This window comes from Monodon monoceros, unplaced genomic scaffold, assembly GCF_005190385.1.
Source record: "Monodon monoceros isolate NGI ecotype Baffin Bay Population unplaced genomic scaffold, NGI_Narwhal_1 Super_Scaffold_20, whole genome shotgun sequence".
Lineage (NCBI taxonomy): Eukaryota > Metazoa > Chordata > Mammalia > Artiodactyla > Monodontidae > Monodon > Monodon monoceros.
In genome coordinates this window covers 135,788,239-135,802,361 of record NW_021703777.1, presented here as the reverse complement: position 1 = coordinate 135,802,361, position 14,123 = coordinate 135,788,239, and the positions used below count along the sequence as shown (strand labels likewise).

At 54.0% G+C, this 14,123-nt stretch overlaps 1 protein-coding gene across 4 annotated transcripts in view; it reads right to left on the bottom strand.

Moving 5' to 3' along the window:
- The window catches only part of ZFYVE28 (zinc finger FYVE-type containing 28), a 62,961-nt gene that overhangs the window by 31,426 nt on the left and 17,412 nt on the right, over positions 1-14,123 (bottom strand). For all 4 annotated transcript variants that reach the window (XM_029235527.1, XM_029235525.1, XM_029235526.1 and 1 more), the window contains 2 exons: positions 12,627-12,728; positions 4,516-5,799 (listed from right to left, as the gene is read on the bottom strand). In XM_029235527.1, coding sequence (XP_029091360.1) covers positions 4,516-5,799; positions 12,627-12,728 — 1,386 coding nt within the window. The remainder of the gene's footprint in view (positions 1-4,515; positions 5,800-12,626; positions 12,729-14,123) is intronic.

The window sequence follows — 14,123 nt, the reverse complement described above, 5'->3', positions numbered from 1 at the left end:
GGGGGGGGGGGGGGGGGGGGGGGGGGGGGGGGGGGGGGGGGGGGCGGTTTACTGCTGAGGAAGGGAGTGTGACGGCAAGGGTCATGCCTTTGCTGGAGCGACTCTACTCCTAAGGGTGGATTCCCAGAGACAGACACAAAACCGTAAGGAGAGGGACCACAAGGCTAATCGACAAAATACGGAAATGGGAAAACGTACAGCAAGTTAGCGTTAAGTCCTACGAATACTGTGTTTTAATGAATTTTGCAGATAAATGATCATTAAATAATATTCAGTGAAAAAAATAACAAAACTGCTCATCAGATTTGGAATGGTTTTTATTTCCTTCTTTTACTCTTCTTTATGTTTTCATAAGTTTCTACAATGAGTGGGGACCACAATTGTAATTAGAAAAAAGCAAGAGTCAGTGTTATTTTTTCAAGAAGGTTGGAAACTCACTTTAGTAAAAGACCCAAGAGGGGGCGAGTTTCCATCCTCTAGACAAGTGAGCTCTCCTGCCAGCCTCGAGAGTGTGGACAGTTCTGATTGATGAGGTGAGTCTAGGCAAAAAACAGGAAGCTTTTAAAAATGCTAAGTTTTCCCCAAAAAAGGTTAATCTTCAAGCACTGAAAAGGTAAGAAAGAAAAGATCTGAAGGACACTGGGTTCTGAAACATTCTGCCCACGACTGTGCTGGGGCGATGTCCCCTACCCGGGGCAACAGCACGGCTGGAGCCGGCCTGCGTGCAGCCGCTGAAGACAGGGCCTGGGGGAACGTGCAGGGCTCTTCCCGCCCGGGCCCTTGCTCCAGGAGCCACCTCCGGCCTGCGCCGTACCCCCGGCAGCCCCGTCCTTCCACCCGGAGGCTGTGCGCTGCTTGTGTGGGAGGTGACACTCCAGGCGTCCTCGGGGAACGTGGCCCCAAAAGCAGACTCGTGGTCGCGGCTTGGTGCGTCCCCTTCATGGCACCCGACTCAAAGGTGGCACAGAGGTCTGAGGCTGCACCCGTCTGACTCACGCACGGGGCCACACATGCGGTGACTCCTACTCCCGTGCATGGCAGGGGCCACAGGGGGACCTGCTGGACAGGCAGCCTCATGGTCAGCTCAGGATGTTGGCTCGTCACGGCCGAGTGATGATCAAGCACGTCACCAGACAGACGGGCTCTCGCTCAGGCAGGTCAAGGGTGATGCCAGCCCCTCTAGGCTCTTCGAGCCACGGCGGGTGCCAGCCTCTCCGGGGTCCGTCTCTCCGTCTGCCAGGGGCGGGGGGTCACCTGCACCCGACACAAGACTGGCTGTGTTCATGGGAGGCTGTGCACAGATGATACTAACAACGCCATCCAACGCCCGGGATCTCGCCGTCCGAGTTCTGGTGAACTTGCTGCCTGTGTGAGGCTGGTCTTCTGTGTCTGTCTGTTTCAACAGGCTGCTTTTGCCCCTCCATTCGTGTTAGATCACGCTCTGCAAGGTTGGGCCACCTCCCCCGCACCCTGCTCAGCCACCCAGGAACCCACGTGCGATGTGAAGGGATGACGCTGCCATGTCTGCGCTGCCCGCGGAGGGCACGGGCGCCACCTGCTGACCTGATTCTCAGCTGCTCCTGGCGCAGTGCTGGGCCCCGGGCGCCGCTGTCCACGGTCCTGGCCCAAAGGCCTGGCTGCCCTGATCCCCTGGCCACCCTCAGACCCTCTGCACCTTCTGGAAATGCTTCCCTGGGAGATGGGAGCATCTCCCGAGGCCTCCATGGAGGCTGTTTCCTTTTCTCAGCTCAGCTTCTGCATTTGTGCTAAGCCAGAGGAGGCCTGGGAAGCTGCCGGCCTGACGTGAACAAGCAGTGTCCACGGCGGGACACGTCAGGAAAGCAGGAGGGGGTTCCAGACAGAGTAAGTGTCCACTGACTGTCACCTGGACACAGCAAGAAAAGGGGGGAAGGTCAAAAGCTGAAAAGTCCATGTATCTGGTCAAAGAATTTGTGATGGCTTCATATCAGCCTCGTAGGAAAATGATCCACTTACCAATCAACTCTGGGCCACTGAGTTGGAGGCCCTGAGGGAGGGAGCCGCTCCTTAGGTTGTGGATAATAATTCATTCCACTGGACATTATGATGTTGGGCTTGAACCTAAAAAATGGCCTCATCACAAAGAGCTGCTCATCGGGACTTCCCTGGTGGCCCAGTGGTTAAGAATCCACCTTCAAATGCAGGGGACGCAGGTTCGATCCCTGGTCAGGGAGCTAAGATCCCACACACCATGGGGCAACTAAGCCCGCGTGCTGCAACTACTGAGCCTGCACGCTCTGGACCCACGTGCCACAACTAGAGAGAAGCCCACGCGCCGCAACGAAAGATCCCGCGTGCTGCAAGGAAGATGCCGCGTGCCGCAACTAAGACCCGACGCAGCCAAATAAATAAATAATTTTTAAAAAATAGCTGCTCATCGCAGCGCCGTCTGTAAGAGCAAGACCGGAAACAGCCACGAGGCAGGTGGCAGGGCCTGACTGCACGGTGGTCCAGCCACACAGTGCGGTCCCACGTGGCTGAAACTGACAGTGGAGACATCTCTAGAAACTGTCATGGACAGGCCACAGGCCTTCAGGCTAGCAGGTCAGGAAAGCAAGGCAGAGAAGGACGAGGTCCTCTGCCAAAGAATGGGAGCGGAAAACGTGCCCATGTGGGTGTCCGTGTGTGTATGCCTGTGTGTGTGTGCCCGTCCGTCCGTGTGTGTGTGCCCGTGTGTGTTTCCGTGTGTGTGTGTGTGTGTGTGTGTGTGTGTGTACATCCTTGCTTCTACTTTTTAAATTGAAGGATAAATTATAAAATATTGGAAAACTGTAACTTTAGCAGAGGAGGAGAATAAGGTAGAAAGACAGATTTCTCTAGATATATCTTATTTTGTAGACTTGGCCGGGAACCATGCAAATTTTTCACATAATCATAAAATTAAATGCAAATGGAAATCTCTATACAGCTCATGCTAAATGGAACAAATTAACCTGCTGTGGGTAAAACTTGGGCATGACCTCAGAAACAGAATGATCTCAAGTGAGTTGAAAGCACTCACTCAGCTGTATATTCTAGTGGGATATGCCTGAAGATCAAAAGAACTGTTAAAAAAATCTTAGATGATGACAAGTATTTGTGAGGATGTGGAGAAACAGGAGCCCCGCACGTGACCAGGGAATGAAAACTGCCAGTGACAGCTCCTCAGAACGTAGAGGCACCGTGTGAAGCACTAATTCTCTCCTAGAGACACCCAAAGAACTGAAAACTCACAACCACACAAAAACCTGTACATAGATGTTCACAGCAGCATTACTCAATGATAACCAAGAAGTGGAAACGACACACCTGCCCATCGACAGATGAACCAAATGTGGTCCATCCGTACAGTGGAATATTATTCAGCCATAGAAAGGAAGTCCTGACACCTGCATGAAGGTGGGTGAACCGTGAAAACATGATGCTCAGCAAAAGAAGCCAGACACAAAAGGTCACATAACGAGTGATTCTACTTCTATGAAACGTCCAGAACAGGCAAATTCACGGAGCCAGCAAGTAGATTCGTGGCTGTGAGGGGCTGGGGAATGCCTACAGAGCCCACACAGAAAAGGCTGCGGTGGAGCCTCAGAGTTCAGCTCGAGAAGAAAGAGCGGCCCTGAACCCCACGGGCTCCCGGCCAGCCCCTGCCCACTGCTGGGGGAGCTGGCCACACGCTGCTCCAGGAAGAAGGCGGCAGTGGCTGCACAGGCCTGCAAGGCATCTGCCCCTGCACCCAGGTGGCCCCTCCCTGCTGACCTCTGTGCACAGCTCCCACGGCTGCGGGCAGGGGCCTGTCCAGCCTCCGGGCTGAGCCCCCTCCTCTCTCCATCCTCCCACCTCCCTTTGCACACAGTGAAGCCAGGATGGGAGCCTGCGAGGCAGGGTCTGGTGAGAGGACAGTGCAACAGCCGCGTGTGAGGCCCCGAGGCTGAGCCCGGCTCCTCCTTTCCCACGTCCAGGATGGGAGCCAGGGGCATGTGGCGGGCACCGGGGCAGCGCTGGCTGAATCTGCTTCATTCAGGATAAGCCCCGGGTGTGGGGCGGGGGAGGAAGAGCTGCCGTGAGCCAGATGTGTAGGAGCCAGGGTGTCACAGAGCCCTGCCCGCTCAGCTGCCTCTGGGGGAGAGAACAGGGTCCTGGGGGCACTGCCCGAGAATCTGCCCCAGGGTGGTCTCGGGATCCCACCGCTGCCCCCGGGGCAGGGCTGAGGGTCTCTGTGGCTAACCGCGGCCCACGGGAGCTGCCACGCCGGTCAGGTGGGTGCTGGGGTCCAGCCCCGGCCGGTCCGCACACACCGGTCACACCACAGCAGTGAGAAGGGGCGAACCGAGGGCCCGAAGCTGCACCCACTCACCTGAAGGTGCCCGTCACGCCAGAAACGGGGCGGTCGGGGCTACGAGGGGCGCTTCTCGGTTGGATGTGGCAACTGGGTCCAGGAGGGCCTGACCAGCAGCTAAACCGACTAGAGGTGAGTCCAGGGGCCAGAGCGGCTCTTACCTGGAGCCCGGCAGGTGCTGGGCCTCCTCCCCGGCCGCCCCTCCACGCCGACTCTCCTCCCCGGCCTCCGAGGGCTGCCAGGCCTCAGCCTCCTTTTGCTCACTCGCTCCGCCGCCCCCTCCAGGCAGCCCGTCTGCCGCGTCCACCAGGGGCCCTGAGGTGTGTGCCAGGCACTTGTCGGAAGTGGGGGCTTTGGGCTCCTGCCCGCCGGGGGCGTCTTCGGAGGGCCCGGGGTCTGGGACGCCCAGCGCCGTGGGCAAGGCCTCCGGGGTAGGCCGGACCTCCAGCAGTCCCGCGGCCGAGCCCTTGGCGCAGGCCTTGGCGGAGCCCACGTAAGAGGAGCGGATGACGCTTCCCGAGCCGCACTTGCCGCGCAGGCTCTCCGCCGCGTCCTCCCTGCTGCCCGCGCAGCCCCTGCAGCACACGCAGGAGTTCAGAAGGCTGTTGGCAGCCGTGGCGCTGAGTTTGTGGGGGCCGCCCTCCGTCCCCTCGGCCGCCGGCTCCCCGGGGGAGACGCCGTTTCCGAGGACTTCTGGGTTGGCGAGGGCAGAGTCCAGGGAGCTGGACGACTTGGGGTTGAAGATGACCGTGGCCGAGAGCTTCATGCCCCCCGTCCGGTGGGCGATCAGCTCGGCCGTCTGGGCGTCCTCCGCACTCGCCTCCCAGCCATCCAGCTGCGGCTGGGAGTCCGGGCAGCTGCAAGAGCCAGGGCCCACTGCCCGCGTCTGGTCGCCCTGCACGCCGCTGCTGCCGCTCAGGTCCTCCGGCTCGGCTGCGGCGGCTGCTCCGGCCCCCGCCCCTCGGCTCTCCCCGCCCCGCCCTCTCTCCTGGGGGCCGCCCGCCCGCCCACACCGGCCGCCCGGGGGCTCTGCCGCCCCGTCCACATCCTCCATGAAGAACACCCTCCCCTCCTCCTCGTCGCTGCCCGGCGGCAGCCGTGGTCCGCCCGGGGATGCCTGCCCGAGGGCACCGCGCTCGGCGCCCGGCCCGTGCGCGGGGGACTGGCAGGCATTGGGCGGGGACAGGAGAGAGGACATCGCGTCCCCAGCCCTGTGCACCATGCGGCTGAGCTGCTCCAGCTCCTGGTCGTCGTCCTGCACGGAGCACGCCAGCTCCGCCTCTGCGTGCCTGGGCTCCGCCGGGCCGAGGGGTGCGGGCAGGGCGGGCTCCAGGGCAGGGGGCACCGGGGTGTCCGCCCGGATGGGGAACTCCACGTCTTGGGAAATACAGAGGTTCCGTTCCAGCGTGTGAAGCTCCTCCTCGGTCAGGGTCCGCAGCAAATCCCTACAAGCGTCAAGACAGAAAGGAAGAGTGTGGGTCCCAGAGGCCACACCAGCCCCCAGGCCGAGTGGGCTCGGCACCAGCAGGAGAGCAACACGGTGTCCACTGCCTGCAATTAACCTCCCACCATGTCGCTTCCTCCACCAAAAGAGGTGCGTCTCCAGGGGTCCCCCGGGCCGCGGGTCAGGACAACAGCCGTGTGGGTGGCTGACGGTGATTCTAGAATGTGCCCTTGCTTAAAAATGAGACTCTGAACTCTCTTGCTGAAAACCCTGATTCTTCGTGATAATATGTTAATAAATTAATAAAATAAAATTGTATTAATAAAATTATAAATTATTAATCAATTAATAAAAACTTTCAGGAGTGAAAGGATATATATTGGTTTATATATATATTTTCATTCTTTGCTTCAACAAATATTACTGAGCACTGCCTATGTGCCAGGCCCTGGGTGACACACAGGAAGACTGGCATGGTCCCTGCTGAGCAGGTTCCGTAGGAAGAGACAGATAAGAAATATTTACGAGGGAAGACTTAAGTACAATAATGACCACAGCAGCCAAGGAAGGAGTCACCAGAAGGGGGCACAGCAGGGCGCCTTCCCTGGGGGGAGCGGCATTGAACCGACACCCAAGGTGGAGTGACTCTAATGACAACGACGGGGATGAGCCCAAAGTGGGTCCCACAGGCCGGCGTATGCTGCTCTCCACCGGGAAGAGCTCAGGCCTGAGGTCTCAGCGCCTGGTTCAACATCCCAGTGCAGGCGGGGAAACACGTGGAATGGTGCACTTCTCAGAACCGCTCAGCCGTGGATCTTCATAAACTGAACACACCCTGCAAACAGCACCCAGATCAAGAAATACAGTGCTACCTGGGCTCCCAGGCGCCCCCCACGTGCCTTCCTGGTCACTCCTCGCCGTGACCACGATCCCGACTACCACAGCGGTGGTCTCCCCTGTTCTCCTTCTCTAGATAGATGGCAATCTGCGGTCTGCACTCCTCCGTGGCAGGCAAGTTTGCCAGTGCTATGTTTGTGCAGAGGTGCCAGATGAAACACAGGACACCCAGTTAGACTGGAATTTCAGATAAACAGCAAATACTTTTTAGAGTAAGTATGTCCAAAATGGCCCCCACTGGGGACATATTTACACTAACAAAGTATTATCGTTTATCTGAAATCTAATTGCACACTTTTTTTTAAACCTTTATGTGCAATTACATTTTATTTTTCCTATGCCTTTGTTTTGTTTTGTTTTTTTTGGGTGCTCGGCTTGTGGGATCTTAGTTCCCCCTGACCAGGGATTGAACTTGCACCCTTCGCAGCCGAAGTGCAGAGTCCTAACCACTGGACCACCAGAGAACTCCCCTTAATCGCATATTCTGTTTCCCTTTGCCAGCTCTTGACAACCCTCTCTGGTGAGATTCACGGTCGTTGTAGATCATTCTGTCTCCTGGTGGAAACGCATCACAGTTCACCTCTGAAGCTGTTCCACCCCGGAGGGGCCCTGGCCGCATCTCTGAGCCCCTGTCCTGGGGAGCAGGGTGTGTGTTTCTGCAAGCACGCGTGCTGAGTTCTGGTGAGGGGTGTGTCCCCGCCAACAGCCCACAGGGTCCGCTGACGGTTCTGCATGCCCCACACCCTCATGGGCACTTGCACTTTTCCACTTTATCGTCTCTGGTGAGTGTGCAGTGGTATCTCGTCGTGGTTTTAAACTGCTTTATCCTGCTCATTCAGGAGGTCGTGAACCCATTTATACGCTGATGGACCCTTAGACAGCCTCTCTGAAGTGCCTGTTCAGGACTTTCACCCATTTTTTATTGGGTTAACTGTCTGTTTCTTACCGACTGACAGGAGTTCTTTATGTATTGTGGATCTGAGTTCTTTATTGGATGTTGTGTCCAACTCTGCGGCCTTTTCACTCTCTCAAAGGTATCTTTTGACAAACTGAAGTTTTAAATTCCAGTAAAGTTCAAAATGTCATTTTATTCTGTGATTAGCGCTTTTGTGCCCTGGTGAAGAAATCTTTGCCTACTCCAAGATCACAAAGATGTACTCGACTTTTCCCTCTGAAAACGTTCTTTTCCTTTTCACGTTTGTATCTGCAGTCTACCTAGAATTGACGTTTTCATAGGAGTGTATTACGGGTCTTTCTCCTCATATGGATATTTGCTGATTCAGCCATTCATTGGAAAAAGCCAACCATTCTCCACTGTTGTGCTCTGTCACCTCTGTCATGAATCATGTGTTGGTCGCACCAGACCCTCTGTTCCGTTGAACGCCCCGTGCACTACATCTCTGCCAGTACGACTACAGCTATATGGCAGGAAGTGTCTCCAGCTCTGCTCACTTTTTTAATGAAGCACACCCAGCAGAAATGCACACATACGTTCACAAGCTCGGTCACACCAGCACCGTCTGGAAACTACCCAAAAACCATGAAGAGCAGAACAGATAGATAATATTCTTCTTCTTTGTCCTTTTTCTCCAGCAATCTTTTTCTTCTTGGCTGTTCTAGGCCCCTTGCCTTTCTATAGGAATTTTAGAATTAGTTTGTCAATTTCTGCAAAAGAAAAAACCTCCTGGGATTTTGATTGAGGTTGCATTGAATTCATAGATTAATTTGAGAATCACTGATATCTTCTCAATATTAAGTTTTCCACTCCCTGAATATGGAATAGCTATTTATTTAGGTCTTTAAAATTTTGTATCAAAAACATTTTGTAACTTTCAGTGGAGGTCTTAGACATCTCAGATTTACGCTAATTAAAATTTATTGACACCACTGTAGATAATATTTAAATTTTTTTATTGTGATAAAATACTTATAAAATTTACCATCTTAACCATTTTAAGTGACAGTTCAGTGGCATCAAGTACATTCATATTGCGGTGCAGCCGTCACCACCATCCGTCCCTGTAACAATTTCATCTTGTCCTCATGAAACAGTAACTCCCTGTTCTCCCCTCCCCCAGCCCCTGGCAACCACAGTTACGCCTTTTGTCTCTATGATTTTGAGGACTCCAGGGACCTCATGTAATTGGAATCATACATTAGCTGTCTTTTTGTGGCTGGCTTATTTCATTTAGCATGTCCACAAAGTTCATCCACATTGCAGCATGCGTCAGGATTTCCTTCCTTTTTAAGGCTGAATAATATCCCAGTGTATGGCTGGACCATGTTTTGCTTACCCATCCATCCGTCAACAGCGGCTTCCATGTCTTAGCTATTGTGAACGATGCTGCTATGAATACGAGTGTACAAATATCTCTTCAAGATGCTTCTTTCAATTCTTTTCAGTATAAACCCAGAAGTGGAACTGCCGGATCATACGGTAGTTCTATTTCAATTTTTTGAGGAACCTCCATAGCAGCTGCACCATTTTACATTCCCACCAACAGCGCACAAGAGTTCCAATTTCTCCATATCCTCCCCAGCGCTTGTTTTCTGTTTCTTTGATAGTAGCCTTCCTCGTGGGTGTGAGGTGGTGTCTCATTGTGGTTTTGATTTGCGTTTCCCTGACGATCGTGATGTTGAGCATCTTTTCACGTGCTGGTGGCCACTCACGTATCTTCTCTGGAGACATGTCTATTCAAGTCTTTTGCCCATGTGCATCAGATCATTAGGCTTTTTGTTGTTGAGTTTTAGGAGTTCTCTATATAGTCTAGATACTAACCCCTCAGCAGATATACGATACACAGATATTTCCTCCCATTCCATGGGTTGCCTTTTTACTCTATTGTAGTGTTTTTTGATGGACAAAATTTTGAAATTTTCACAAAGCTCAATTTGTCTATTTTTTTCTTCTGTTACCTGTGCCTTGGGTGTTACATCCAAGAAGTCACTGCCAAAATGCAATCTCATGAAGCTTTTGTCCTATGTTTTCTTCTAAGAGTTTTATAGTTTTACCTCTTACATTTAGGTCCTTGATTAATTTTGAGTTAATTCATATTTATATGGTGTTAGGTAAGGGTCCAACTTCATATGTGTGTGCATATGTGTGTATCTCTTATCAGATTAAGGAAATTCCCTTCTATTTCTAATTTGCTAAGAGATGTTTTCATCATAAAATAGGCATTAATCTTTCAAATTATTTTTCTGTAACTTTCAAAATGATTTGGTTTTTCTTCCTTTTTAAAAAATTAATACAGAAAAACTGATTTTCAAATGTTAAACTATGATGTATACAATTTAAACTCCACAAGACAATTATTGTTTTGTACAGCGCAGATTCATTTATGTTCATTCACATCAGGGTCTTAAGTCTCTCCTGTACTTCCACATCCCCATCTGAGATTTTTTTCCTTTGCAGGAAGAATTCCAATTAGTCTTTCTTTATGTGCAATCTGCTCATAACCAATTTCTTCAGCTTCGTGTTTCTGAATAACCCACTATATCACCTGCATTTTTTTTTTTTTTTTTTTTTGCGGTACGCGGGCCTCTCACTGCTGTGGCCTCTCCCGTTGCGGAGCACAGGCTCCGGACGCGCAGGCTCAGCGGCCATGGCTCACGGGCCCAGCCGCTCCACGGCATGTGGGATCCTCCCGGACCGGGGCACGGACCCGTGTCCCCTGCATCGGCAGGCGGACTCTCAACCACTGCGCCACCAGGGAAGCCCCACCTGCATTTTTGAAGGATATTTTTCCTGGTTGTAAAATCCTGACTGGCGGCTATTTTCTTTCAGCACTTTATTATATTTTTTAAAATATTTACTTATTTATTTTGGCTGCGCCAGGTTGTGGCACAAGGGGTCCTCGTTGCCACATGTGGGATCTTCGTTGCGGCATGTGGGATCTTTTTCTTAGTTGTGGCATAGGGGATCTTTAGTTGCAACATGGGGGATCTTTAGTTGTGGCGTGCAGGATCTTTTAGTTGCGGCATGCATGCAGGACTTAGTTCCCCGACCAGGGTTCGAACACGGGTCCCCTGCATTGGGAGTGCGGAGTCCCAACCACTGGACCACCAGGGAAGTCTCGCTTTCAGCACTTTAAATATATATCATTTCATTGCCTTCTGGCTTCCATCGTTTTTGAGAAGACAGCTGTTGATGTACACTCTTTTCAAAGTAATATGTCCTTTTCCTCTAGCTGTGTTTAAGGTTTTTTCTTTGTTTTCAGCAATTTTACTGTGATATACCCAGATGTGTTTTGTGTTCATCTTGCTTGTAGTTTTCTTTAACAGTCTCCTGAATCTGTGGACAGAGATTTTTCTTCAATTTTGGAAAATTCTTGGCCATTATTTCTTTGAATACTGCTTCTGCCCATTTTCTCCATTCCTTCCTTCTGATTCCAGTTATGTGCGTCAGCCTTTTGAGTACGTCACACATCTCTGACGTTCTGGACTCTTTCCCTGCCCAAGTCCCCAGCATCTGGCGTCTCCCCCCTCCCCCTCCCCCCATGGCCCAGGCCACACGCTTCCTTTCCTGGCCCAGCATCGTCCATCCTCTCCCCTCCTTCCTTGTCTCCTCTCCCAGCCGGACACCCAGAGAGGGCAGAAGCCTCGGCCTCTGGGTCCAGGGTCAGGTCCTGCTAGGGACACTCAACTGTGGCTCGCCCACCCTGTGCCCACTGACCCTCCAAGGAACCCCCGGGTCACTCCTCACTGGATTCAGAGCACGTTTGGCTCGCGATGGGGCAAAGGGCAGTTTAGAGCAGGCTTCTGTGCTCTCTGGCCCCCAGAAAGGACAGGCACCAGCAGAGGAAAGCCACCCTAGGCTGGGAAGTCCCGCCAGGCCCAGGAAGGGCGTGGCAGGGGTCCACGGGGTCAGCCCTGGACCAACAGCCTGGGAAGGGGGCTTCTCGGAGACCAGGGACCATGGTAGGAAAGACCTTGGCGTCTGAGGCCACGGGGCCAGGGAGGTACTCAGAGGACATGTGGCCACAGCCCCCTGCTGTCCCATCCCCGCAGGAGCCGGGCCCTGTCAGCTCACAGAGGTCACCAGCAGTGAGGGCTCCACACAACTTGACGTGAGGTTTCTCAAGGGAAGGCTGAGGTCAGGGGTGCTGGCTGGAGGGCCAGATGCTGAAGGGCAAGGGAAGCCCTCAGGGCAGAGCTCGGTTACCCAGGCCAGATGTCACAAGCCCACAGGACAGCACAGATGGTGCCAGCGCCACCCAGGGATGGTCGGGGGGTGGGCAGGATGAGCCACAGCATGTGGGCACCCGCTGGTCACTCAAGAGAACTGAGCACTTCACCCCCTAAACTAGTCAAAGAACTAGTAACAGACCCCAACCTGGGCGCCAGCCCCAGCCAATGTGGAGGGCGTGGCCTAGCCCAGGGGGACGTCCTCCCCTCGCAGGCTGCGTGGCCCTGGTCCGGCCCACACCACCCGTTTCAGGGCCTCGCCTGTAAGATAGGCCCCATCTGTCTCGCGGGGCCACGGAGACGTTTCTGTGAGAAACCAGAAGAGGGCCTGGCTTCCAGACCCTTAGCCAGGGCAGCCGCTGTCTTAGGACCGGACATCTGCGTAAAGGTCTTAACGCTACCGGCCAAGAACAAAGAACTTGTTCTGTGAGGGAGGAAGGGTGTGGGGTTAAAGGAGCTCCAAACAGTAGAAACCAGGAGCCGACGACCGAGACCAAGGTCCCAGCACCCCCGAGGTGGACAGAAGGTAAAGAATTAGCTCACACAGAAGTGTGAGGTTTACCACCCTCTAAAGCTCGGCAGGGACAAGCTACCCACCCTTGAGGTGTCCAGTAAAGGCAAAGCAAGACCAGCCTTGTCCAGAGAGGTCATTGCCAACCCCCAGGAGCAGTCACAGAAGGGAGGGGGCTCAGAGGCAAACACCGCCCTCCCCTCCCCTCTCTCACCCCCCCACACCCCGCCAACCTGATTTTCCGCAGCAACGTGTGGAAGGGCCGGAAGAGCTCGGACATGTCCTCTGCCTTGCGGTCCAGGTTCAGGGGTCCATCCGCATAGACCACGAGGCCACTGCATCCAAGACAGAAAGCCAGCCTGACGTCAAGTCCTGCAGCCGCGTGGCCAGCCCAGACCACACCCCGCACACGCTTCCCCTCTGCGATTGAATCATAAATAAGTTTAGAAATAAGCAGTGAAAACTATGACCCAGATTTTATCCTCTTTCGAAGTTGATTAGCCTATGTCCGTTTGAGGGATCATAAAATAATGATAAAAATATGGCTGCACACCTCCCAGCCGCAATCAGATAAATCAGCATCAAGGTTTGTTGCTAAAATCTGCCTCCTTGAAAATGGAAACACTGGGTTTGTGTTTAAATATGCCACAAATGCAGAGGTTGGTGAGAACTGGCCCTGGAACCATCTACTCCAAAAGGGAAACAGGAGTTGGAGGTGAAGCCCAGCCCAGCCCTCCACCAGCGTGGAGCCCTGACCCCAGGGCTGGCCCCTGGGGGTGTGGGTCCTGCGGGAGCATGGCGCAGACAGGGCGAGATTTTTCCAGACAGCGCCCCGCAGGCTGTCCTCCCAGCTCTCCCACCTCTCCCTCGTTCCGTCCACGTGCCCCAGGTCCGGGGGCTGCCCGAGACTTTCCGACTCACACTGGCCACAGGCTCTCCCGGTTCCCGGCCCCGCCAGGCTGTGAATGTCGTGTCCCGGCCGCTGTCTCCAAAGCCCCCTTCCCCTCCTAGCACTCTGGCCTACGGTCAGGCACCCTTCAAGATGGGGGCAGCCTCCCGTCACCCCTCAGGCAGGATGGACCCTCCTGCTGGGCGTCCCCGTGCCCCGAGAGGACCCCCTTCACTGGACTGGGCCCCACGGCCCATCTGACTCTGCCCAGATGCCAGCTCCAGGCGCCCCGATTCCACAGCAGGGGGTCCCGTGTTCACCTCCGTAGCCACAGCCCCACCCATCACCAGACGCGCGACCATCATTCCAGACCTGTCTCTCGGAGAGAGCACCTATCCCTGAGGACCCTTCTCTGGATGCCTCCTGCACCTCTTGGGTGCCCAGGGACCGTCCACCCGTGAACACGGGCCTGTCCCCTCACGGCCCCATGGAGCATAGGTCGGCGCCTCGGGGGCTTGTCTGTGTAAATGAGGAGCCGCTGGCACGTCTCTGAGGACGAACAGGATCTTATTTCAGGCCTCAGGGTCTGGTCACCCATCCAGCTGGGAGCCCCCATTACTTCTGGAAAACACCCAGTTCAGTGAGAAAAACTGAAAAACGAAGTTGAACGAGGAGACTGTTTTCCCCTAAAAAAAAAGGTTGGTTTCATGGGCAAAAAGATTTCCTTTTTTTCTAAAAACAGGAAAAACATGGGCTGTGAGGCCCCCCTGGGGCACACCTGGCCGTGACCAGCATGACCAGTGGCCTTCAGGCCCCGAGGAGAGGCCAGCTCGAGGGCCTG